The sequence below is a fragment of the Lepidochelys kempii genome, chromosome 8 (assembly GCF_965140285.1).
Source record: "Lepidochelys kempii isolate rLepKem1 chromosome 8, rLepKem1.hap1, whole genome shotgun sequence".
Classification (NCBI taxonomy): domain Eukaryota; kingdom Metazoa; phylum Chordata; order Testudines; family Cheloniidae; genus Lepidochelys; species Lepidochelys kempii.
Genome location: NC_136387.1, coordinates 42,017,450 through 42,042,457, shown reverse-complemented (window position 1 = coordinate 42,042,457; position 25,008 = coordinate 42,017,450). Strand labels below are relative to the sequence as shown.

The window sequence follows — 25,008 nt, the reverse complement described above, 5'->3', positions numbered from 1 at the left end:
ATGGGGAAGTGGAAGTAACCAATCAGGCAGCAGCGGAGACAACAAACAAATAAATAAACCAGCAAATACAGGACTGGACTGTGCTTGTATTGCACCTTAAAGTTAGGCATATCTGGGGTGCCTGTCCCCCACCCATCCCCTACAGGTAGGATGCCGTTTCTGCCTCTCCATCCCCCATGGCTGGGAGGGGGACAAGCTTGTAAGCTCAGAGCTCAGGAAATAAACTTCCCGCGCTGCTACTGAAACCTGGCCTGGAATCTGAGCTGCCGGAGCCAGAGCCAGAGCTCCTGCCTGCACGCTGCACTGTGGAGGAGCAGCTCAGTTTTAAAGGGCCACACCCTGCACTGCGTGTCCACTGACACTGCAGTGCCCCAGGGTGCCTCACTCATCACCCTTGCAGCCAGGGATCTAGAACCAGCCTGTCCCCACCCCCACTTGCCAGGCAGCCACTGCAGAACTGTGAGCCCTGCTCTGAGCAGTCTGCCCTGCGGAGCATCCCATAATGGCTTGCTCAGACTTATGAACATTTCTGAGTTCCGAACAACCTCCATTCCCGAAGGGACCATTTCAGTGGTTCTCAAACAGGGGTCCGCAGCCACTGGGGGCCACGAGCAGGTTTCAGGGGGGCTGCCAAGCAGGGCCAGTATTAGACTCTCTGGGGCCCAGGGCAGAAAGTCAAAGCCATGCCACAGTGCTGAAGCCTGGGACTCCAAGCCCGATCATCCCAGGCTGAAGCTGAAACCTGAGCAACTTAGCTTTGTTGGGCTCCTTGTGGCATGGGGCCCCAGGTAACTGCCCTGCTTGCTACACCCTAATGCCAGCCCCGCCTTTTATATGCAGAAAAACAGTTGTGGCATGCCTGGGCTGGGGAGTATTTTAGCATGTTGGGGGGGCCTCAGAAAGAAAAAGTTTGAGAACACCTGTGTTAGATCATCTAATCTGAGCTCCTGTATAGCACAGACTCACCCGCTCGCCCCTCTGTTGAGTCAATAACATGGGTTAGACTAAAGCATTTCAGTACTTAAGAGACTAAACTGTTGTGTGCCACAAGCAGAGAATAGGAGACCAAGGTGCCCCAAGGCCCCTGCAATGGCAGGGAATCAATTCGGTGGAACCGGTTAGCTGGTTGTCAGGGCATGGTTTTTCGGTTCCAATGTAGGCATAGCTGTTTGAAAATGTGATTTTTTTTAAAAAATCATTCTGTGATCATTCAAGATAAAACCCCAGCAGGAATACAGAGGTGACGGTTCGACTTTATGTCCAGTAAGAAAAGACCAAGAGTGAGTGCAGATACTTTGTACAGCCCCAGTAAACAGGGTATACTATCAAGCCAGCCTACTCACAGCAGTGTTAGGGGCGCACTAACCCAGCCAAATGCTAGGTCTTTATTGAACAAGAGAATAGTGGCAGTGTAAACATTGCCAGGCTACCATGGATTAATACGAAATCATGCCCACCAGAAATGTACACACCTCCTTTAGCAAAGGCTACTCTACGGGTTTGGGATAGAACTAGAGATGAGATCAATTCTTTTCCCTCCCCAATGACACCCATTGCAAATACTCCAGATCTTAACCCACATCACGAGCCAGAGTGCTTTAAAGATGGAGAGAGCCATAGAATACACATGGATGGCCAGCTATTGAGTACCGAAACTTTACTATTTTATTTTGAGATCAAACCTAACTTTAACTGGCCTGCTCTCTCACGGTAACAGTACTTGCGAGTTAGGCATTATGTTTCTCAACTTTACAGGAAAAAAACTGTTTTATGCAGAAAGCTAACTTTAATAGAAGCAATGGCAACTGGTCAATTAGGAAACAAAAAAAATGTATACCTAATCTATATTAATTGTGATTTTTTCTTTGTCCAAAGCAGTTTGCCCCCACTCCCATGGGAACATATCTCCTGAGCTAGCAAGTCACTCTGTAAGCAGGTGGTCTCAGTTCCTGCTGCATGGCACACAGTGAAGGCTATTTTACCCCCTTGGAGAAAGAGCCCTTCTGATCCCAGCCTACATCTTGTGCCATGGCTCTAGATGGTGCTCTGAATTCTTCCTGCTTCAGATACTTCCCTAGGACTTGTGTCCCCTCCATCAGCTATTGCTACTCCGCATTTGCTCTGTTCTGGGACAAGATGGCTTCAGTGTCTGGCTGGGACCCGTGTGAATGGTGTGGGGGTTGGGCAATATCATCATCTTTAAGGGGCCAATGCTGTGCCAGGAGCCAGGTGTGATGCAGGTGCCCAGGGAAAAGGGAGTTTCCTTTCCCACTAGGGCATGCAGGGCAACTCCATGGCCACCACTGCTGCCTTAGTGCTCCCGTGAGCACCCCCCGGGTGTGGGAGAAGAATGACTGGGGGATTGGCAGAGCTGCTGATCCTCTGTCCCAATACTGTTGCTCCCTGGCCTGCCCTGCCCCGTCCCCACACCACCCTAGGATGGGATGCTAGGACAGAGCTCTCCTGGGTTTGGCTGTGGGGGGAGGAGGTGCACAGCCCCAGGATCTTCCTGAAGTGTTTCCTACTCCCGTGCCCTAACAGCACCCCCCATTGTCCTCAGCACCCCCTGCTCCTCTGCCATGCCAGTGCCCCCCCCATTGTCCTCAGTGCCCCTGCTTCTCTGCCACGCCAGCACCTCCCATTAGCCTCAGCGTCCTCTGCCCTGCCAGCACCCTCCATTGTCCTCAGCGCCTTTCCTCCTGTGCCGCGCCAGTGGCCTCCATTGCCCTCAGCACCCTCTGCTCCTCTGCCCTTCCAGCATGCTCAGTTGTCCTCAGCACGCCCTGCTTCTCTGCCATGCCAGCAACCCCCATTGTCCTCAGCACCCCCTGCTTCTCTGCCCTGCCAGCACCCCCCATTGCCCTCAGCACCCACTGCTTCTCTGCCCTGCCAGCACCCTCCATTGTCCTTAGAACCTCCTGCTTCTCTGCCACACCAGCACCCCCCATTGTCCTCAATGCCCTTCCTCCTCTGCCCCACCAGCATCCTTCATTGCCCTCAGCGCCCCTTCCTCCTCTGCTCTGCCGTCACCCCCTATTGCCCTCAGCACCCTCTGCTCCCCTGTCCCGCCAACACCCTCCATTGCCCTCAGTGCCCTCTGCCCCATCAGCACCCTCCATTGCCCTCAGCACCCCCTCCTCTGCCCTGCCAGCACCCCCCATTGCCCTCAGTGCCCTCTGCCCCACCAGTGCACCCCATTGCCCTCAGTATGCCCTGCTCCTGTGCAGGGAGTGGGCTCTTATCAGGCTCCTCCATGGGGTCGCCCGAAGCTCCGCTGTCTTTTATGGAGCTTCCTTGGGGAGGCACAGGCCATTGCTGACCCTTCAGGGGGATGTTCCTCCTGCTTTGAGCAGAGTAGGGCTTCCAGGGGGCATGGGTGCTGCAGAGCTTGTGGCAGGTGGAATGATGGGTCTGGCAGTGGGTCGCAGTGGGGCTGACTAGCTCTGCAGGGAGCGCAGTCCAGCAGGCTGGTGGTGGGAAGGTCCTGGGGAGCCCTGGTCACTCACATTCTTCTCTCGGAGACAGTCTGCACAGCATCTTCCGCTTCTCCCCCGGTAGAAATGTTCATTTCCAGGCATTGGCTCCCTGAGCTGCTGCGCCAGCTCCCCTAACAGGGCCTTCTGGTCAGAGAATGGCTGGGGCCAGCCAGTAATCACGCCATGGTCCCAGGGTGTGCCCAGTGGCTCCTCTCCACCGGCCAGCCTGGGACTGCCTGCCAAGTAGACTCCAGTCAAGGGCTCAGGCCCTTCCCTCCCCTAGCTGCCTCCACAATGACACTGCCTGCCTGGAGCTGGGGGCAACTTTTGCCCCAAACCCTTTCTTCCCACGTGTCACGATCGCTGGCGTTCATCTGGCCCCAGGGCTCATATCAGACTCCTCCATGGGGTTGCCTGAGGCAAGTCAAGTTCAGGATCCTGACACAGGAAAGAAAGGAGAACAGCAGAATATGGACCCTGGACTTCAGAAAAGCAGACTTTGACAACCTGAGGGAACTGATGGGCAGGATCCCCTGGGAGAATAACATGGTGGGGAAAGGAGTCCAGGAGAACTGGCTGTATTTTAAAGAATCCTTATTGAGGTTACAGGGACAAACCATCCCGATGTGTAGAAAGAATAGTAAATATGGCAGGCGACTGGCTTGGCTTAACAGTGAAATCCTTGCTGATCTTGAACACAAAAAAGAAGCTTACAAAAAGTGGAAGATTGGACAAATGACCAGGGAAGAGTATAAAAATATTGCTTGGGCATGCAAGAGTGAAATCAGGAAAGCCAAATCCCACCTGGAGGTGCAGCTAGCAAGAGATGTTAAGAGTAACAAGAAGGGTTTCTTCAGGTATGTTAGCAACAAGAAGAAAGTCAAGGAAAGTGTGGGCCCCTTACTGAATGAGGGAGACAACCTAGTGACAGACGATGTGGAAAAAGCAAATGGACTCAATGCTTTTTTTGCTTCTGTCTTCACGAACAAAGTCAGCTCCCAGACTGCTGCACTGGGCAGCACAGCATGGGGAGGAGGTGACCAGCCCTCTGTGGAGAAAGAAGTGGTTCGGGACTATTTAGAAAATCTGGATGAGCACAAGTTCATGGGGCTGGATGCGCTGCATCTGAGAGTGCTAAAGCAGTTGGTGGATGTGATTGCAGAGCCATTGGCCATTATCTTTGAAAACTCATGGCGATTAGAGGAGAACCCGGACGACTGGAAAACAGCTAATGTAGTGCCCATCTTTTAAAAAGGGAAGAAGTAGGATCCTGGGAACTACAGGCCAGTCAGCCTCACCTCAGTCCCTGGAAAAATCATGGAGCAGGTCCTCAAGGAATCAATTCTGAAGCACTTAGAGGAGAGGAAAGTGATCAGGAACAGTCAGCATGGATTCACCAAGGGCAAGTCATGTCTGACTAATCTACTTGCCTTCTATGACGAGATAACTGGCTCTGTGGATGAGGGGAAAGCAGTGGATGTGTTGTTCCTTGACTTTAGCAAAGCTTTTGATACGGTCACCCACAGTATTCTTGCCAGCAAGTTAAAGAAGTATGGGCTGGATGAATGCACTATAAGGTGGGTAGAAAGCTGGCTAGATTGTCGGGCTCAACGGGTAGTGATCAATGGCTCCATGTCTAGTTGGCAGACGGTATCAAGTGGAGTGCCCCAAGGGTTGGTCCTGGGGCCGTTTTTGTTCAATATCTTCATTAATGATCTGGAGGATGGTGTGGATTGCACCCTCAGCAAGTTTACAGATGACACTACACTGGGAGGAGAGGTAGATACGCTGGAGGCTAGGGATAGGATACAGAGGGCCCTAGACAAATTGGAGGATTGGGCCAAAAGAAATCTGGTGAGGTTCAACAAGGACAAGTGCAGAGTCCTGCACTTAGGACGGAAGAATCCCATGCACCGCTACAGAGTAGGGACCGAATGGCTCGGCAGCGGTTCTGCAGAAAAGGACCTAGGGGTTACAGTGGACGAGAAGCTGGATATGAGACAACAGTGTGCCCTTGTTGCCAAGAAGGCCAATGGCATTTTGGGATGTATACATAGGGGCATTGCCAGCAGATTGAGGGACGTGATCGTTCCCCTCTATTCGACATTGGTGAGGCCTCATCTGGAGTACTGTGTCCAGTTTTGGGCCCCACACTACAAAAAGGATGTGGAAAAATTGGAAAGAGTTCAGCGGAGGGCAACAAAAATGATTAGGGGACTGGAACACATAACTTATGAGGAGAGACTGAGGGAACTGGGATTGTTTGGTCTTCGGAAAAGAAGAATGACTGGGGTTTGATAGCTGCTTTCAGCTACCTGAAAGGGGGTTCCAAAGAGGATGGATCTAGACTGTTCTCAGTGGTAGCAGGCAACCGAACAAGGAGTAATGGTCTCACATTGCAGTGGGGGAGGTTTAGGTTGGATATTGGGAAAATCTTTCTCAGTAGGAGGGTGGTGAAACACTGGAATGCGTTACCTAGGGAAGTGGTAGAATCTCCTTCCTTAGAAGTTTTTAAGGTCAGGCTTGACAAAGCCCTGTCTGGGATGATTTAGTTGGGGATTTGTCCTGCTTTGAGCAGGGGGTTGGACTAGATGACCTCCTGAGGTCCCTTCCAACCCTGATATTCTATGATTCATGGCTGGGGGGTTGTGCACACACTGGCCAGTGTGAGGCAGGTTCTTCTGAGGTCGCTACTGCAGAACCGTTCCCACCACGGCGCTGCTGCGTGCGGTGCATGCACACCAGGAGGAGTTGGTGGTGGTGGGACGGGCCCCAGTGGTTTATTAGGGTAGGTTGTTCTGGGGTGCGGGAGGGGTCACCCACTGGTCTGGGCTGGACTGCATTTTCCCTGGTCATTGCTGTAAAATAGTGCGTGAGCGCAGGGAGGAAGCATGTTCTTGCAGCTGATGTGGCTCTAGGAGATGGAAGGCCTGGGGAGCTGATCCTCATGCTGCCCAGACACCCTGGAGTGTCAGTGAATTACCTCTGTGTGCTTCATCTTCCCCTCTGTCAGAGAAGGACTCTGCTGCTCTGCCCCCACAGGGTGCTGTGAAGCTCCATGTATTAATGGTCACAAAGTGTGTTTCAACCCGCAGGCAGGAGGTGCTAGAGAAGCACAGCCTTCGGGCTGGGCTGCATACAGGGCTTTGCAGGGCTTCTCACAAGCACAGGGCTGTGCACAGCGACTCCATGGTAGAAGCTGGCTCCTGTGAGCTTCGTGTCTGACTGCTCTGATCCTGGCATTGCCCCCAGGGCATTTGTCTCACTGCCTCCCTGTGGGGTTTGGGCAGGCTCGGTAAAGCTAGTGCTGTAGTGCTGGACTGCGACTGTGGAGACCGTGCAGGACATTCCCACTTCTGGCCTGAGTGAGTTTAGGTTAGTCTTTTAATCTGCCTTGGGCATCATCTCCAAAACGCCTCCCTTCTGTTGCGCAGCTCAAACACACTAACAACTGTGCAGGTCTCAGGTAGTCTGGCGAGGAGGAACAGATAGCTACTGAGAGAAAGAGAGACCCAGGCCCCGCTCATCTGGGGGAAGACGTGCCAGCCTGGGGTGTGTGGAACGTTTAGGCTTGGTTCCTTCCTAGCGAGCTGCCCTGTCAGTGCAGGGAGAGGAGCTCTGGCTGCCTGGGGAGTGCAGGGAACCCGGAGGTGTCTAACACACAGGAGCATAGCTTAATTCCTGAGTCAGGGCTCTGAAGGCAAACACCCCTCCACATGATAGAGGTCAGCGTCAACTGACTCTCCCCCCGTAATGAGTGTTTCCCTGCTGCTGCTGCTGCTGTCAGTGATTGGTGGGGGCATGTTACTTCTCTCGGTGCACAAGCAGTGTCAGTGCATTCTGGGTAGTGGCAGAACCACAACCCGTGTCCTCCTAGCCTCTGTTTAGATATCACTTCCTGCTGTGTGGCTGACCCTAACAGTGCTTGTGGCACAGAACCTGGTTGCAGATGGTGGAGGGTTACACATTTGGTATGGATGGTATAGGTGATGTATCTTGCAATAGTTGATGTAACAGCTTGGGGCGGATGGTCTTGCTGTTATAGGTGGATATGGATTGTGTAGCTGTTACACCTGGGTGCTGTTGGAGTGGCTGTAACACTGTAGTGTGCATGGGGTAGCTTTAACACCAGTGTGTGGATGGTGTAGCTGTTACACCCTGGTACATGTGGCATGTCTATTACTGCTTGGTGTGGAGGGTGTGAATGGTTCACCTGGGTGTGACTCACATATCTAACACATCTGTGTGCTACTCATATAGCCATTACAATTCACTGTATATGTATAGATTTACAGAGGGATAAGGACAAGAGGGTAGAGTTGTGGCTCTTTCATGTGGATGGTATAGCTGTTTCACCTTGGAAGAGATGTTATGTTATGTGAGATGTTATGGTTGTCACACTTTGGTGTGGATGCTGTAGCTGTTCACCCTGGTGTTTCTGTTTATAAGAATTACACTATGTTGCAGACCATACAGCTGACAGCTTGTCAGAGGTGGGGATGGGGTGCCTTCTGCACCCAGGTATGGGTGGGGTAAGTGTCAAACCTGTTCGCAAGTATCTTGATTTATGTAGTTTTAAAACTTTTGTTCAGATGGGGAGCTGTTACACACTAATACTGATGGTGTAGCCTTTAATCTTTGGTGTGGATGGAGCAGCTGTTACACCTTATTGTAGATAGTGTAGCTATTACACCAGGATGCTATTCCATGCTTGGTATGGAGGTTACAACTTTTACAGCTGAGTGCAGAGGGTTTAGCTGCTATGCATTGTGTGCACGGTGTACCTGTTACATCTTCATGCGGCTGGTGTATCTGTTATAACTCAATGCACAAGGTATATCTCTAACACCTTTCTGCAGATTGTACAGTTGTTTCACCTTGGTGTGGATAGTGTAGCTGTTGCCATCTGTATCATGTGGTATAATTGTTGAACTTTAGTGTGGCTGGTGCAGGTGTTCTACTTTGGGGCAGATGGTATTCTGATGCTGTATTAACTGTTGCTGTAGTTAAGGTGACATCCAGAACATTCATTTTGATGGGATAGAATTGTAAAAACTTCATGTGTGAGTAAGTTTTAGAAGAACTAAAATTGTACCATAACCTTTGTCTTGTTATGGATTGTTTGGTGTATCTCTCGGTTGTTGAATTGAAATTCTGGGACGTTTATAACAAGATGTTCAATGGGTATTTTGGCATTTTTCCTGGCTGCAGATGGTGGAGCTGTTTAACTGGAGATTCTTTGGCAGGCTGCCACTCACTTTCTTTGGAATCTGATAATCTCTTCCTCTTGCTGTTAGAGAATCTGTTATTCTTGGGGTAATGTTTCCCTTGTTCTGTTCTCCTGACACGCTTCCATTTTCCATCTATTCTGTCGTTAGTTGTCATTGGTTCCAGAAGCTTGTTAGAAGCTAATGTAACCCACTGGACAGCATGTGTTACGCATTTGCCACTGTCTAATGTGCAGAGGAGGCAGGTTTGTCATAGGCCCAGGCCCAGCAGTGTGGAGACTCCCGCTGTTAGCCTTGGAGCCCCTTGGTTCTATCATCACACTAACACCAAGATTTTTGTCCTTCACACCATATGTCTTGACACAATGACCCTTGTGACAATGAAGGGGGGGGGGGGGCGGAGAGCTCCCTTTTAAGGACACCAGCCAGCCAGTAGCTATAAAATCCCACTTAGTAGCTGTTCTCTAATTGCTCTACCCGTAAAGGGTTAAAAAGTCTCACTGCTATGCATAGGTAAAAGGAAGTGAGTGGGCACTTGGTCAAAAGAGCCCGTGGGAAGGCTAGACCTTTTTAAAATTGAAAAAAAGACTCCCCTTTTGTCTAGCTGCCGCCGTTCTCCCGGGGAGAGGCGGACAGGGCAACAGCTATACTGTAAGAAGCTTGGGCCAGGCATGGAAAAATCATTAGTATCATAGCACAGAGATAACACGATTAGGATTATCTCTTTTATTTCATTATGGCTTGTGGATTCCTCTGTGCTAACCGCAGGTGCTTTTGTTTTGCTTAGTTGCTCTTTTAAAACCTAGCAATATCCTGAGCTCCCAGCTGTATTTTCTTTTCTTTTCTTTTTTTTTAATTAATAAAATTTACCTTTTTTTAGAACAGAATTGGATTTTTGTGTCTTAAGAAGTTTGTGCACATGTTGTTTAATTAGCTAGTGGCAACAGCTGATTTCCTCCCCCCGCCTCCAGCTCTTCCCCGGAGAGGGGCATGAAGGGGCTTGAGGGTACCCCACAGGAAGGAATTCCCAAAGCTCTCAAAGAGGTTCTGCACTTGGGTGCTGGTAGCATCTACCACTCCAAGGTCAGAGAGAAGCTGTGACCTTGGGAGTTTAATATCAGCCTGGAGTGGCCAGTATTAATTTTTAGAATCTTTGCGGGCCCCCACCTTCTGCATTTGAAGTGCCAGAGTGGGGAATTAGCCATCAGAAAATGCTGATTCATTGAAAGCAGAATGTTTAGTGGAAATGTGTTGATTGCAACAGAATTGTGAGAAAAAGTCCTATGCAGAATGGGTTGTTCTGATTTTCCATTTCTAAACAACTTGTTTCCATTTTTTATTTTATAGATTAGAATTCAAACATATTTAAAAGTCAAAATCAGAACAAAGTGTTTCACGGGACTGAAAACAAGAATTTTTCTGGAATGTTTTGTGGGAAATTTTGAATTTTTAAAATTTTATTCTATTTCGGTACAGGAAAAAATTCCAGTTGTACAGATTTGCTCAGAAAATCCCATTCCTGCCCAGTTCAGTTTCCATGTCATGGACACCAGAGCTATTGAAGATCTTTTAATTCCTTCTCAAAATACTGCAGATGGGGCATCCCTGCCTCCTGGGATGCCACCCTCAAAAGGAATGTTCTGATCCAAGTGCTGTACTCACTAAGCCACTCTTCCCTCGCTCGTGTTGGGCAGAGACATTGCTAAAATGGACCCATTGCTTCAGACTGGTGTGGGGGAGTGATGAGAAATAGATGCCTTCCTTGCTGTATGTGTGGATTAGTCTCCTCATGCTTGGCTGATTGGCCCAGATTGGGGCTCTGAGGCTGGTCTGGACTTTAGTTACACTACTTGGACCCATTCTTAATCCATCATTTCTTTGTTTACTTTGGGTGGGGGGATTCCAGGGGTTAAATGTTGTTTAAAACTTAAGACACGTTGTCAAGCTGTCTAGAGTAGCTCACTAGTGTGAGTGCCAATCTCATAAGAACATAAGAATGGCCATACTGGGTCAGACCAAAGGTCCATCCAGCCCAGTATCCTGTCTACCGACAGTGGCCAATGCCAGGTACCCCAGAGGGAATGAACCTAACAGGTAATGATCTAGTGATCTCCCTCCTGCCATCCAACTCCACCCTCTGACAAACAGAGGCTAGGGACACCATTCCTTACCCATCCTGGCTAATAGCCATTAATAGACTTAACCTCCATGAATTTATCCAGTTCTTTTTTAAACCCTGTTATAGTCCTAGCCTTCACAACCTCCTCAGGCAAGGACTTCCACAGGTTGACCATGTGCTGAGTGAGGAGGCATAGTTCAGTGGTTTGAGCATTAGCCTGCTAAACCCAGGGTTGTGAGTTCAATCCTTGAGGGGGCCATTTAGGGATCTAGGGTAAAAATTGGGGATTGGTCCTGCTTTGAGCAGGGCATTGGACTAGATGCCCTATTCTTCTATGAAGAAGAACGTCCTTTTATTTGTTTTAAACCTGCTACCCATTAATTTCATTTGGTGACCCCTAGTTCTTATATTATGGGAACAAGTAAATAACTTTTCCTTATTCACTTTCTCCACACCACTCATGATTTTATATACCTCTATCATATCCCCCTTAGTCTCCTCTTTTCCAAGCTGAAAAGTCCTAGCCTCTTTAATCTCTCCTCATATGGGTCCTGTTCCAAACCCCTAATCATTTTAGTTGCCCTTTTCTGAACCTTTTCTAATGCCAGTATATCTTTTTTGAGATGAGGGGACCACATCTGTATGCAGTATTCAAGGTGTGGGCATACCATGGATTTATATAAGGGCAGTAAGATATTCTCTGTCTTATTCTCTATCCCTTTTTTAAATGATTCCTAACATCCAGTTTGCTTTTTTGACTGCCGCTGCACACTGTGTGGACGTCTTCAGAGAACTATCCATGATGACACCAAGATCTTTCTCCTGATTAGTTGTAGCTAAATTAGTCCTCATCATATTGTGTGTACAGTTGGGGTTATTTTTTCCAAAGTGCATTATTTTACATTTAACCATATTAAATTTCATTTGCCATTTTGTTGCCCAATCACTTCGTTTTGTGAGATCTTTTTGAAGTTCTTCACAGTCTGCTTTGATTTTGACTATCTTCAGCAATTTAGTATCATCTGCAAACTTTGCAACCTCACTGTTTACACCTTTCTCCAGTTCATTTATGAATAAGTTGAATAGGATTGGTCCTAGGACTGACCCTTGGGGAACACCACTAGTTACCCCTCTCCATTCTGAAAATTTACCGTTTATTCCTACACTTTGTTCCCTGTCTTTTAACCAGTTCTCAGTCCATGAAAAGATCTTCCCTCTTATCCCATGACAACTTAATTTACATAAGAGCCTTTGGTGAGGGACCTTGTCAAAGGCTTTCCGGAAATCTAAGTACACTATGTCCACTGGATCCCCCTTGTCCACATGTTTGTTGACCCCCTCAAAGAACTCTAATAGATTAGTAAGACATGATCTCCCTTGTCAGAAACCATGGTGACTATTGCACAACAATTTATGTTCTTCTACGTATCTGACAATTTGCCACTGAATGCATCCGATGAAGTGAGCTGTAGCTCAAGAAAGCTTATGCTCAAATAAATTTGTTAGTCTCTAAGGTGCCACAAGTACTCTTATTCTTTACTATTGTTTACTATTGTTTCAACTAATTTGCCCGGTACTGACATTAGACTTACCGGTCTGTAATTGCCAGGATCACCTCTAGAGCCCATCTTAAATATTGGCGTTATCTTAGCTAACTTTCAGTCATTGGGTACAGTAGCTGATTTAAAGGACAGGTTACAAACCATAGTTAATAGTTCCACAATTTCACATTTGAGTTCTTTCAGAACTCTTGGGTGAATGCCATCTGGTCCTGGTGACTTGTTACTGTTAAGTTTCTCAATTAATTCCAAAAGCTCCTCTAGTCACACTTCAATCTGTGACAATTCCTCAGATTTGTCACCTACAAAAGACGACTCAGGTTTGGGAATTTCCCTAACATCCTCAGCCGTGAAGACTGAAGCAAAGAATTCATTTAGTTTCTCTGTGATGACTTTATCGTCTTTAAGTGCTCCTTTTGTATCTCTATCGTCCAGGGGCCCCACTGGTTGTTTAGCAGGCTTCCTGCTTCTGATGAACTTAAAAAACATTTTGTTATTACCTTTTGAGTTTTTGGCTAGCTGTTCTTCAAACTTCTTTTTGGCTTTTCTTATTTTCCTCAGGGCAGACTGTCAAGGAACAGGGCACAAACAACTGGTTGTGTGTACTATAATTAGATTTCACTAACCAAGTAACAAGTGTGAACTCTTCAAGCCTTATAACAGCTTTAACAAGGAGTCACAGACATCCCCCTTGGGCACTCCAGTCTATCTTGCCTGCCAGGCAAACTTCCCTTTGTGATAGATGGTCCTTTACATCAAAAAAAATCACAGCAATATTCAGGTTACTCCCAGTCTCAAAGAACTCGTCACTTACCCCAAGTCGATTGCACCTTAGATCTCTTACCAAAGACAATGCTTGTAGCCAATCCTGTAATAAACGATCTAAAGATTTATTAACTAGGAAAAAGAAATTAGAGTTATTTACAAGTTTAAAGCAGGTAAACACACACACACACACAGAAATGAGTTACAGTTTTAGATTGCAAAAGGTAATGGAAGCTGCTGTGATGTGCAGGGTCTGTATGTCCTTTAGGGCTAACCTAAGCTAAGCAGCTTGGGCATCCCTTGCTTATGCTTAGAAATATTGCCCCTCCAAATTCCAGGCAGCACACCAATACAGTGCCTCCAGGTCAGGGAATTTTATTCCATTCCCTCAGAGTTCAAACTGATGGAACAAGTGTCCATGTCTGTCTCTTCTCCATGGGTGTGTGTCTTTGTCCTTTGATATTTCTGAGTGGCTCATTTGGTTTCAGTGGGCCGTCTTGTGAAGTGCTGGCCCTGAACACACTAATTAATGCTTCTTTTCTGTTTGGTGAATTACACAATTATAGTGGTTTACATGCAAACACTCAATAGCATTGTATACCATGAGCTACAGATGTTGTAAGTGAGATCAATACATGCAGCATCCTACAAGCATTTCATAAGGTCTAAACACATTCTTATCAACTTAACATCTTTTTTAACCATGCTAACACACAGTGAGCCAGACTGGTTTCCAGCTATGCATTTGTCAGTGTTCAGTGAGGCCTGGGGGCCTTGGTATGAGCTGACACCTGGTCTGCCAGCATCACACAGGTTTTCTGGCAGAATATCCTATGGCAGAACTCGTAGCTTCTGCAACAGCCAACGTGGGAAAGGACATGCTTTATGACTGATGGAAACAGATGGACCAATCACATGCATAGGAGCTGCTCCCTGGCTCAGACCGGGGATGAAGCTGAGGGGCGGACTCTAGAAACTCCATGTATAGATAGGAAAATGTTGATTTATCTCCTGCTGCCTTATGGGAGGAACCCAGGGGTAGGCAGCCCTGATTGGAAGCAGAAATCAAGGGAGCAACTGGTAGTTGGCAGGAGACGTGAGCAAGGAGACAGGGCTGGCAGCGGGGGAGAAATGGAGGATGAGTGCTCCACTGTACCGGACAAGGGCCAGAACCCTGGATCAGAATCCTCTAAGTCTTGGAGATGTTCAGACTGCATCTGGGCCTCTCCCATGCATCTCTGCTCCATGTACATTGAACTGCACAGTACTGCTCCTTCACAGCAGTGACAATTTCATACTCCCGCTGTCCTGCTAATGTCTTCTACTGCTTCTTTTATCTCCCCATTCAGCTGCTGCTCTGGGGCTGAAGTAACCTGCCGTGATGATCTCCACTCCCAGGATGCCCCTCCTACTGCTGCTGCTCCACATCCCAAGTGCTGCCAAAGCTCAGGTTAATCCAGGTAAGCAAAATGAAGGCCAGCCTGTTGCAATTCCAGCAAAGCAGCCGCCCCAGAGGTTATTTTAATTGGCTGTGCTCCTGCCAGCCGGAGGCCAAGGCTCATTAATCTTCTTCCTCCATAACAGACGGGTCACCCCGTTTCCAGGAACTCAGACTTTTCAAATACAGAGAATGAAAGTGTCTTTTTGAAACTCTGCATCAACACCTGCCCAGAATGAGGATGGGCAGTGCTGGTTTACAGTGGCTTTGTTAAAGCCTGGTGTAACCCTTTAATCTCACAGTACTGCTGTCTCCCGTCATCCCACAGCACTGTGTTCCTGGCCCTAGTGATTATAAGATTCTTCTTCCCAGCCAATCTTACAACCATGGCCCCACTGAGGACAATGGCAAAGCCCCCACTGACTACAGTGGGGTCAGGATTTCAGCCCCTCTTCCACCAGGAGACTTAGCATAGTAGCTTTCTAGGGTTTTCCTCTCTGGAATGTGAGGAGTGTTTAGTGTTCCTGAAAGGGAGGGGCCTGATGCCAATAGCCAGTCAGAGACAGGACCCAGTGCATCTTGGTCCTGCCCTGCAACCCACTGTGATAACAACAATTACACCTAACTCTTGTCATCAGTGGCTCTCAAAGTGCTTTACAAATGGAGTAAGTATCATTCACTCATCCCATTTGACAGATGGAGAAATGGAGGTATAGAGCAGGGCAGTGATTTGCCCAGGGTCACCCAGTAGGCTAGGGGTAGAGCTGGGACTAGAACCCAGGTCTCCTGAGTCCCAGTGCACTGCTCTACCCCTAGACTATACTGCCTCATGTACCTTAGCTGTGACCCACAGTTACACAGTCCTTGACGAGTTTCAGCTATTCCAGTGTTGCCTCTTCAACAGTTCAGCAAGGGTACCTTGGTTGTAGCTTGCAAAGGGCCTGCTATTTTAATCCAGTGCTACTCTAGTGCCAAAGTACATCCATCCTGAACTGCAGCATCCCCTGGGCCCTCCTGCAGCTCTGCCAATGCAGAGTCCTGGCTCTCCTAAGTAGGGACACTTGTTCCTGAGGGGTGTTAGATCTGTGCATGCATGGGGAGGAGGTTGATCTCACTGAGCATGTTTGGCTTGTGATTATCTGTGGTTTCATGTGAAACCTGGGCCTTTGAGTGGAGGCCTTTCTATGTTTTGTTCCCAATTGGTCCAGTTTTATTTTGAGTTTGATGAGAGCAAGGAAAATTGTACTGGGAATTATTTTTTTTTCCTGGTCCGAGGTGCTTTTTTTGGCCATCCCTAGCTGTAGCAAACTAAGACTTGCTTTATAAAATCTCTGACAGATGCCTGGCCCTTATGCAGAGCCAGAGGCTTTTGAAGTCTTTTTTAAAAATTGGTACAAGCAAGAAAAGAACATCAAAAAGTGATTTCTCCACATAGAATCATAGAATATCAGGGTTGGAAGGGACCTCAGGAGATCATCTAGTCCAACCCCCTGCTCAAAGCAGGACCAATCCCCAATTTTTGCCCCAGATCCCTAAATGGCCCCCTCAAGGATTGAACTCACAACCCTGGGTTTAGCAGGCCAATGCTCAAACCACTGAGCTATCCCTCCCCCCCCAAACTCATGAACTCTAATGAGTAAAAAGAAAAGGAGTACTTGTGGCACCCCAGAGACCAACCAATTTATCTGAGCATAAGCTCTCGTGAGCTACAGCTCACTTCGTCGGATGCATTCAGTGGAAAATACAGTGAGGAGATTTATATACACACAGAACATGAAAAAATGGGTGTTTATCATGCACACTGTAAGGAGAGGTTTCAGAGTAACAGCTGTGTTAGTCTGTATTCGCAAAAAGAAAAGGAGTACTAATTGGTTAGTCGCTAAGGTGCCACAAGTACTCCTTTTCTTTTACTGTAAGGAGAGTGATCACTTAAGATGAGCTATTACCAGCAGGAGAGTGGGGGGCGGAGGGAGAAAACCCTTGCTCAACCCCTTGGTGCATTCATGGAAGCAGAATCTCTAGACCCTTTGGCCGTGGTAGAGGAACTGGTACATATCAAGGGGTTACAGTTGGTTTCCACTGTGACCCAATCAAGTTCAAGGCCCAGGGCCATCAGGAAGGAAAAGTTTGCTGGATTTCTCCATGGACTATGCACAACATCATACTGATTCCAAAGGAGTCGATCCCGTTTCACTGGAAGACTTCTATCAGACATAGGTTTGGCCTTGTCTGGCCTGGACAGTCATTGTACTGGACTGGAGCCAAAGTAGCTGAGCAGATCTCAAAGGAACAACCCTACAAGGGCTTCCTACTGGCTTTCAGTGTGATCTGCTCTGCTATCACAAGTTAAACAGGTTCAGGTTTGGTCAGTATTGGATAGAAAACCTCCAAGGAGAACTCAGGGGCTACTAGAAATGGTTCTGGTGATTCAGCAGATGCTGCTCTTTACTGGACACGGTGCTAGGGGCCAGCTGTGCTGCTTGCTGTCTTTTGGACGAGACGTGACACTGATGATCTGTAGTCCCCTGTGGCCATCAAAAGTATTATAGAGATCAGCCTGGGCATTTAGACCAGGACACACTAATTAGATTATGCCGTGCAAAATTCCCTCTGTCCCTATAGCCAAGGTCCCCAAACTGTGGGCGCATCCCCTAGGGGGGCATGGATGAACGTCCAAGGGTGCGCAGCAGAGTCGGACCAGCCCCCATGGGGGGCAGGGAGTGCCACCCAGTCCCTCCCCACCCCCAGCTTTGCTCCAGTCCCACCCCCAGCTGCGTCCCCATCCCTGCTTCCAGCCTCGGCCGCAGCTCTGTTACCAGCCTGGGGCTGAGGCTGGGAGCGAGCTACCCCAGGCTGCGGGCCCGGCTGTTGCCCCACATGGCAGCCCAGCTGCGGCTCTGCTACCACCCCTGCCCTCAGCCTTGGCCCCTGGCTGTGGCCCGCTTCCGGCCACAGACCTACCCCCACCTGTGGCCCCAGCCTCTGCCCCTTACTCCAGTCTGCATCGCCCCCCCGGAGCTGGGGCGCTGTTCCTGGCCCCAGCAGGTTGGGGGTGGGAGGGCATGGACATTAATAAGGGGGGGGGTGGAACCCTCAAAAGTTTGGGGACCACTGCTCTATAGAGAACAAATGTTTAATCCTGGGCTGTCAGTCTAGCAGAGGAAGGTAAAACATGAGCCTATGGCTGGAAGGTGAAGCTAGACAAATTCAGACTGGAAATAAGGTGAAAATCTTTACCAGTGAGAGTAACTAACCATTAGAACAACTTAGCAAGGGTCATGGTGGATTCTCCGTCACTGAAAATGTTTAAATCAAGATTGGGTGTTTTTCTAAAGCTCTGCTCTAGGAATTGTTTTGAGGAATTTCTCTGGTCCGTGCCATACGGGAGATCAGACTGGATGATCACACTGGCCCCGGAATTGATGCACTTTCACTTCCTTTCAAAAGTGGTTAGTCATGTGGCATTGCTATGTGCTGTAAACCAGCTGCTCCCTCCCACCCCAGCAGTGGCTGTATTTCAGTGGTGAGTAATGAGTTCTGCAAAGTGTTTGTGTTGGGATCGTTTGGATTGCAATACCTTACAGTATAGAAATACAGTGTATCAAGGTGAAACAGCCCTGGGTCAGACTGAATCACAGTCCATTACTTCCATTTCCATTGAAGCTCATGGTGATTCACAGATGCAAAACCACTGTAAGAGGAGAGCCAGTCCATATGTCTTCCCTGCTGGTGTAGGCTGGAACTCAGCTGACCCGTGGGCCATTGCTGGGACAGCGTAGTGTAGGGGCAAAGGGCATCAGAGTCTAATGTTCAAATACAGCAAAATGTAAGTGAATTATGGACTTTAGCCCATGACCAAGATCAGGCTGGTGACGGGCTGGGGAGAACAGGTCATGTGGCTGGAGACCTGGGCAACTTGGTCTGCACTGCACCTTTGCTCAATGGGCTGGTGCTGACTTGCATTAGACGCTGGCCAGTCTGGAGCCCAGCGTTAGAGGGAGATGTGGCTCATTGGGCACGGATTGGCTTAGTCTAGGTGAGCTCTGCATTCAGCTTCCAGTCCTGCGGCTGGCAGAGCTGTTGGGGAAGAGCATCCCATCCCAGGGGAGGGGAGGCGATGTCTTCAACTGTCCAGTTAGCAAGCTACCCTGACCTGCCTACGAGCAGCAGCAGGTAAGAGGGGAAGATGAGATAGGAGGCAAGCAGGTTAGCTGACCAAGTTGCAGAGGAAGCCATGGGCAGAAGGTAGGAGGTGAAAAAGCCCAGAACGCAACACTGTAAGGTGGTGGCTCAGGTGGGAGCAAGAGCATTTTGTGCTGTGGTGCCCGTCGGCATCATTGTCCATCTGACATCTCGCTGGTTGCTGAGGGTGAAGACAGGACACTGGGGAGCTGCGTTTGCCACTAGTGAGGGCTCCGGCTGGGGTCCAGGCTCTGGGGTGGGGCTGGGGATGAGGGTTTTGGGGTGAAGGAAGGGGCTTCAGGCTGGGGCAGGAGGTTGCGGTGCTGGGGGGAGGTGAGGGCTCCAGGAGGGAGTTCGGGTGTGGGAGGGAACTCTGGGCTGGGGCAGGGGGTTGGGGTGCAGGACGGGGTTTGGTGTGCAGGGTCCCAGCAGCACTTACCGCGATGGCCCCCAAGAAGTGGGCCGCCAGGTCCCTGCAGCCCTTAGGCCAATGGGCGGACAGGTAAGCTCAGCACGCTGCCCTTGTGCTTGCAGGTGCCGCCCCCACAGCTCCCATTGGTCGTGGTTCCCGGCCAATGGGAGCTGCGGAGCCAGCCCTTGGAGCGGGGGCAGTGCGTGGAGCCTTCCTGGCTGCCCATGTGTCTAGGGGCTGCAGGTACCTGGTGGCCGCTTCCAGGAGCCACGGGGAGCTAGGGCAGTCAGGGAGCCTGCCTTAGTCCCAGGCCCCTGCTGCACCACCAACCAGACTTTTAATGGGTCCCTTTTCGCCAGGGTATCTTTTTGACCAGGTGTTCCAGTCGAAAACCAGACACCTGGCAACTCTAGCTATACCCAGTGCCCCAGCGCATGGCTGGACAGGGAGCAGAGACAGAGATGCCATGGGGGTCTGCTGGAGACTCCACTCTTGCTATTGATTTGACATGGCAGGCTCTTTCTCAGATACAGTAGTGATGGGCTGTAGAATAATGCCCCCAAGACAGAATGCTACCAAGCCTTCCAATGTGCCTATAACAGACTGATATCCAGACCCCGGAGGCCAGCTTCATTGTCTGTCTGTCTCTGCAGGCCCCCAGCTCCCCCACATCAGTGGGTCTCCAGCCCAACTCCACAAGCTGCAGCTGACTCCTGCTCACTGCTGGGGCTGTAAGCCATTAGGCAGTCCCGCCTCCTGCTGCGTGTAGTCCAGCCCAGGAGCCTGGCAGGGTTCCCATGGGTGTTTTTCACCAGCTAAACTAAAGCCAAACCTCTTTCTGTGCCCTGTGTGGCTGCTTTGCATCAGATGTCACAAAACCAGGAGGAGGAGCAAGCACCCAAAGAGCAGAACTACAGTGCAGACGGAGCTGCCTGGAGCCAGGAGCAGGCCAGGCAAGGAAGGGAGAGAGGATCAATAAGATAAAAGTTGTGCACCAAGAAGGAGAGATCAAGAGCTCAGATCCCAAGTGGGGTGACGTTAGAGCACCCCCATGTACCACACTCACTCTGGTTTGTCTTGTCTTAATACTGAACAAAGACTGCTGCTGTCCAAGGAGGTTGTGGGGCTAGATGGGGAGCAGAGGTACTCACAGAATGGTCTTTCTTTGAAGGTCTCGTCCCCAGTATGAGGATGTCTGAGAATCCCTAATGGAGCATGCCTCTGGGTGCAGGTCCCTGCTGCACAGAGGTGCCCTCTGCTACCGGTGCCATGCAGAACAGGTTATCTTGCAAACTAAGCCCTCTTCTAAACCTTTCTCCCCACATAGGACTCTACTGGGGACCCCCATTGGACACAGGGCACATACACGGTGCTGCCAGGTCAGACCATTTATCACAAGTCTTGCCATATTTGGTGTTTTCCTTTAAGATCCCAGCTCCTGGACTCAGGGCATTCAGTGAGAATCTCAGCTTTCATTAGCAAAATTAAGTTTCTATCCCTCTTGGTTGTGGTAGGGTTGCCAACTTTCTAATCGCACAAAATTGAACACCCTAGCCCTGCCCCTTCCCCAAGGCCCTGACCCTGCTCGCTACATTTCTCCTCCCTTGGTGGCTTGCTCTCCCCCACCCTCACTCACTTTCACTGGACTGCAGCAGGGGGTTGGGATGCAGGAGGGGGTGAAGTCTCTAACTGGGGGTGCAGGCTTCAGGTGGGACCACAGATGAGGGGTTCAGGGTGCAAGAGGGGGCTCTGGGCTTGGACAGGGAGTTGGAGTGTGGGAGAGGGTGGGGGCTCTGGCTGGGGGTGCAGGCTCTGAGGCGAGGCCGGGCATGAGGGGTTTGGAATGCAGGAGGGGGTTCTGGGTTGTGGGGGGGCTCAGGGCCAGGGCAGGGGGTTGGGGCTCGGGATTGGGGTGCCGGCTTACCTTGGGTGGCTCCCGGTCAGCTGCTCCCCAGAAGCGGCCAGCAGGTCTGGCTCCTAGGCAGGGGGGTCCATGAGGCTCTGTGTGCTCTCTTGTCCCATAGGCACCTCCCCAACAGCTCACATTAGCTGCTATTCCCAGCCAATGGGAGTGTAGAGCCAGTGCTCAGAGTGGGGACAGTGCACGGAGCCCCGTGGTCCCCCTGCCAGAAGCCGGACCTGCTGCTGGCCACTTCTGGGGTGCAGCACGTAGCCAGGACAGGTAGGGACTAACCTGTCTTAGACCCGCAGCACTATTAACCAGACTTTTAACTGGAAGAAAACCAGACACCTGGCAACCCTAGGTTGTGGAGAAAAGGTGGAAATCAAGACCCGAGTGTTAGCTAACAGCTCAAAGACCGGAAGGCAAAGAGATACTGCAACATTCATTCTTATGTTTTGAAATCTCAAGACTTTTGGAGGATTTTTGAATATCTGGGGTTGACAAGGCTGCAGAAGAACACCTGGTTGTCTCCTTTTGGAATGCAGGGCATGTATAACCCATATACCAACACATAGATTTCTCTGCCCAGCCCACAACGCTTTGCTTTGAATGCACTAGCTAAAATCAGCAAAAAACCTGGTTCACCTGCTTCTGGGCCTCTCAGTGGTTTTCCCTCCTCTGGAGAGGTCCTGGGATTGTAAATGGTCCCGTGGCTCCAGGTGGAGCGCGGCATGCTGGAATTTGTAGTCCCTGCAGGCCCCAGATGGGGGTAGCTGCTCGCTGTGTGGTAGGAGTCTGTGGGCCACTTTGGCCCGTTTGCTGCATCCTTGCCTCTGGCTTTGGCCTGTGTGTGTGTGTGTGTTTCCTTGGATGGAGCTTAGTGGGCTGGAGCCAGTGGCGAGACAGTAAACAGCAGGGAACAAGCCACTCTTTCAGGAGCTGGCCTGGCAGCGAGGCGTGACAAATAGCTCTTGGGGAATTAGCTGCTGCTGCACATGGGCTACAGCGGGTGCCAAGCCACAGCCATGGCCGCGGCACTGGGTGCTCCTCCACTCCCAGACTGAGGAGGAATCAGCCTGCGGAAGGAAGAGAGAGGAAACGAATCAGCTGCTTGGTGGGAAGCCTGAAGGTGCTGCCTGCTGCAGGTTTATGGGGTTTGAACTGAATGCTATGGTGGGAGGGGATGCGGGAGGCTGCTTGCTTGGCCTGGTTTTATCCTGCGTTTCTTTAGGGCAGGTGGGAAAGAAACGCAGAGTCCATTAAAGCAAAAGGAACAAGTTCCCTTTTCCAAGTGAATTTCTCCCTGGTAAACCATGCTGGAGCGAGACTGAAAACGCCTGTGTGTCCATGACAGGAGCAGCACCAGTTTACCCGTACTCTCTCTCTCTCACACAAACTACACCTCAAGGAGTGACGAGTACTTCATGGCCAGTTCAGTCATTGTCTTCTTTCCTGATAGCACTGGCTGCAATGGTGTGCTGGTGGATGCCTGTCCCAATAGAAGGGGAATTAGACCCTGCCCCCTCTGTTCATTTCACACCAGCCACTGAATGACCATCTGATGGGAGCGGCCTTTGTCATGGGCCTGGGCTTGATTCAGATCAAGGGTCTAGAAGTGTATAGCTTTTAACGCCATAAAGGAGCACTGCAATCCTCGAGTCTGACCTGCATAGCACAGGCCAGAGACCCTCCCCGGGATTCCTGTAGTCAGCCCAAAAAGTTGATAGTGGAGCTAGAGCTGATCCTAAGGTATCCGGTCTTTACTCAGAAATTGCAAATGATTACTCAGATACTTTTGGAAAAACCTACCTACCCTTTGAGTGAGGGGGATTCATCACACCTCTGGGGAATTTGTTCCAGTGGTGAATTAGCCTCACTGTTAAAAATCTGCACCATATTTCCAGAAAGAACTCTGCTGACTTCCGCTTCCAGCCCCTGGATCTTGTTCTGCCTTTGTCTGCTAAATTGAAGAGCCCTCTGCTCTCAGAAATCTCTTCCCTGTATATGGATGTCTACTCTAGACTTTGATCAAGTTGCTTTTAATTCCTATTCAATGAGCTTCTTTAGCCTCTCACTGTGAGGTGGGTTTTCCAGATCTCAAATAATTCTTGTGGTGCTTCTCTGAACCCTCTCCAATTTTTCAACATCCTTTTTCAAGTATGGCTGCTAAAACGGGGCCCAGGATCCAGTATTGATCTCACCTGGGTATCATTGGGATCACTCAATGAAGACCTGTTGCATGAATTTAGACGGAAAGATACACGGCCAAATAGTGTTAACAGGACTAACCATCCAACATTAAACAGTTTTAAACAAGGTTTGGGGTTTGGTGTGCAGAGACCTCAGCATGCTTAGTACCATGGCACAAACACCATTAAATGTCCCTTTAAACCTGATATTAAGAAACAGAAAAGAAGGAAAAGTTATTTAATACTTTACATTTCAAATTAATTAAGGCTTTCATTTTAACAACAGCCCTTGTTCCCTTTCCCATTAGCAGAAAAGGGTTTTTAAAGGAAATATCCCCTTGTTTGACAGTCTCTTAGGTCGTGTTAAAATGATAATTGTTCTTTTTGGGGAAAAGGGAAGAAGTTAGTTGAAATGGGCTCGAACTATTGTTAAAATCGGATCTGTTTCTTACAAGACAAAATGAAACAAACACACACAGAAGGGGAGAGAAAAGAACAGAAAAGATAGAAAATGAAGCTTCTGGTGCTGACTCTCACTTGCAGCCTCACTGTTGGAAAAACACAGACCCAGCCCATGGACTTATCAGCCACTCCAAGACCTGGCAAACTTATACCAGCGTTAGGCTGTTTAGGACTCTGCTTTTAGTTGCCTCTTTATGGTCACAGGCTCACAGCAGTGTTGCAAAATATAAGAATAGTCATACTGGGTCAGACCAAAGGACCATCTAGTCCAATATCCTGTCTTCCGACAATGGCCAATACCAGGTGCCCCAGAGGGAATGAACAAAACACGTAATCATCAAGTGATCCATCCCCTGTCATCCAGTCCCAGCTTCTGGCAGTCTTGGCTGGCCAAGTCAGACTCTTATTAGACAGAGGCAAAAGGAGAGAGATAGGAAAGAGGAGAAATAAGGTAGGGAAGGAAACGGGCACAATGGAGCAGGGAGGAGTGAAAATTTCACATGCCAGCTGGTGGTTGGGATTCAGCTGGAGCTGGTAGGGGTGGCGATGTAATCTGGGTTCCTCTCTCTGGCCCGGTCTGGTCAGGACACCAGTTTGGGTCAGGATGACAAAGATCTGGGGCCCAGGAGATGGTGGGGGTGGCAGCCATGATGGTGAAGCTCACTCCAGTAGCCAATTTGTCTCCTCAAAGTCTCTTTGTAAGGACCCCAAAGGCAGTGGTGAGTGTAACAGCCACTCGTTATTTCAGCCACCAATTAAGACTAATATTCAACACACCAACTTTGGTTAATTAATTTCCAGACCCACATTTTTCTTGTTTACCAGGCATGATCTTAACACAGTCCTTGAGCTGGGCTAGGAGGCCTTTCTGTTTGGACTCAGTCACGCTGTCTCCCCTTCACACCTTTTCTATCAACATTTATTGTTCTAGTTCATAAACTATCACAATAACCTTACACTCACTCTAGGGTTACCAACTTTCATTGGTCGTATTCTTGGAGGTTTCATTGTATGACTTAATCTTCAATTAAAGATTAAATTTTAATTCCTGGAGACTCCAGGACAATCCTGGAGGGTTGGCAACAATAACTCACTCTCTACCAGTGAGCTCATAGTTAGAGTAAATGTGTAGGTCCAATTATCACAACAGCTCTCTGCTCAAAAGGGGAAACCAAAAGTTTGGCTGTGTAAGGAATGGGAGGGATAATAATACAGAAGATACTGTAATGCTTTGATATCGCTCAGGTTTCAGAGTAGCAGCCGTGTTAGTCTGTA

General features: G+C 49.3%; 1 protein-coding gene across 1 annotated transcript in view; it reads left to right on the top strand.

The window, feature by feature from the left end:
• The window catches only part of DDR2 (discoidin domain receptor tyrosine kinase 2), a 144,036-nt gene that overhangs the window by 35,035 nt on the left and 83,993 nt on the right, over window positions 1-25,008 (top strand). Inside the window, exon 2 of the mRNA XM_073356221.2 lies at window positions 14,497-14,607. Coding sequence (XP_073212322.1) covers window positions 14,529-14,607 — 79 coding nt within the window. The 5' untranslated portion in view covers window positions 14,497-14,528. The remainder of the gene's footprint in view (window positions 1-14,496; window positions 14,608-25,008) is intronic.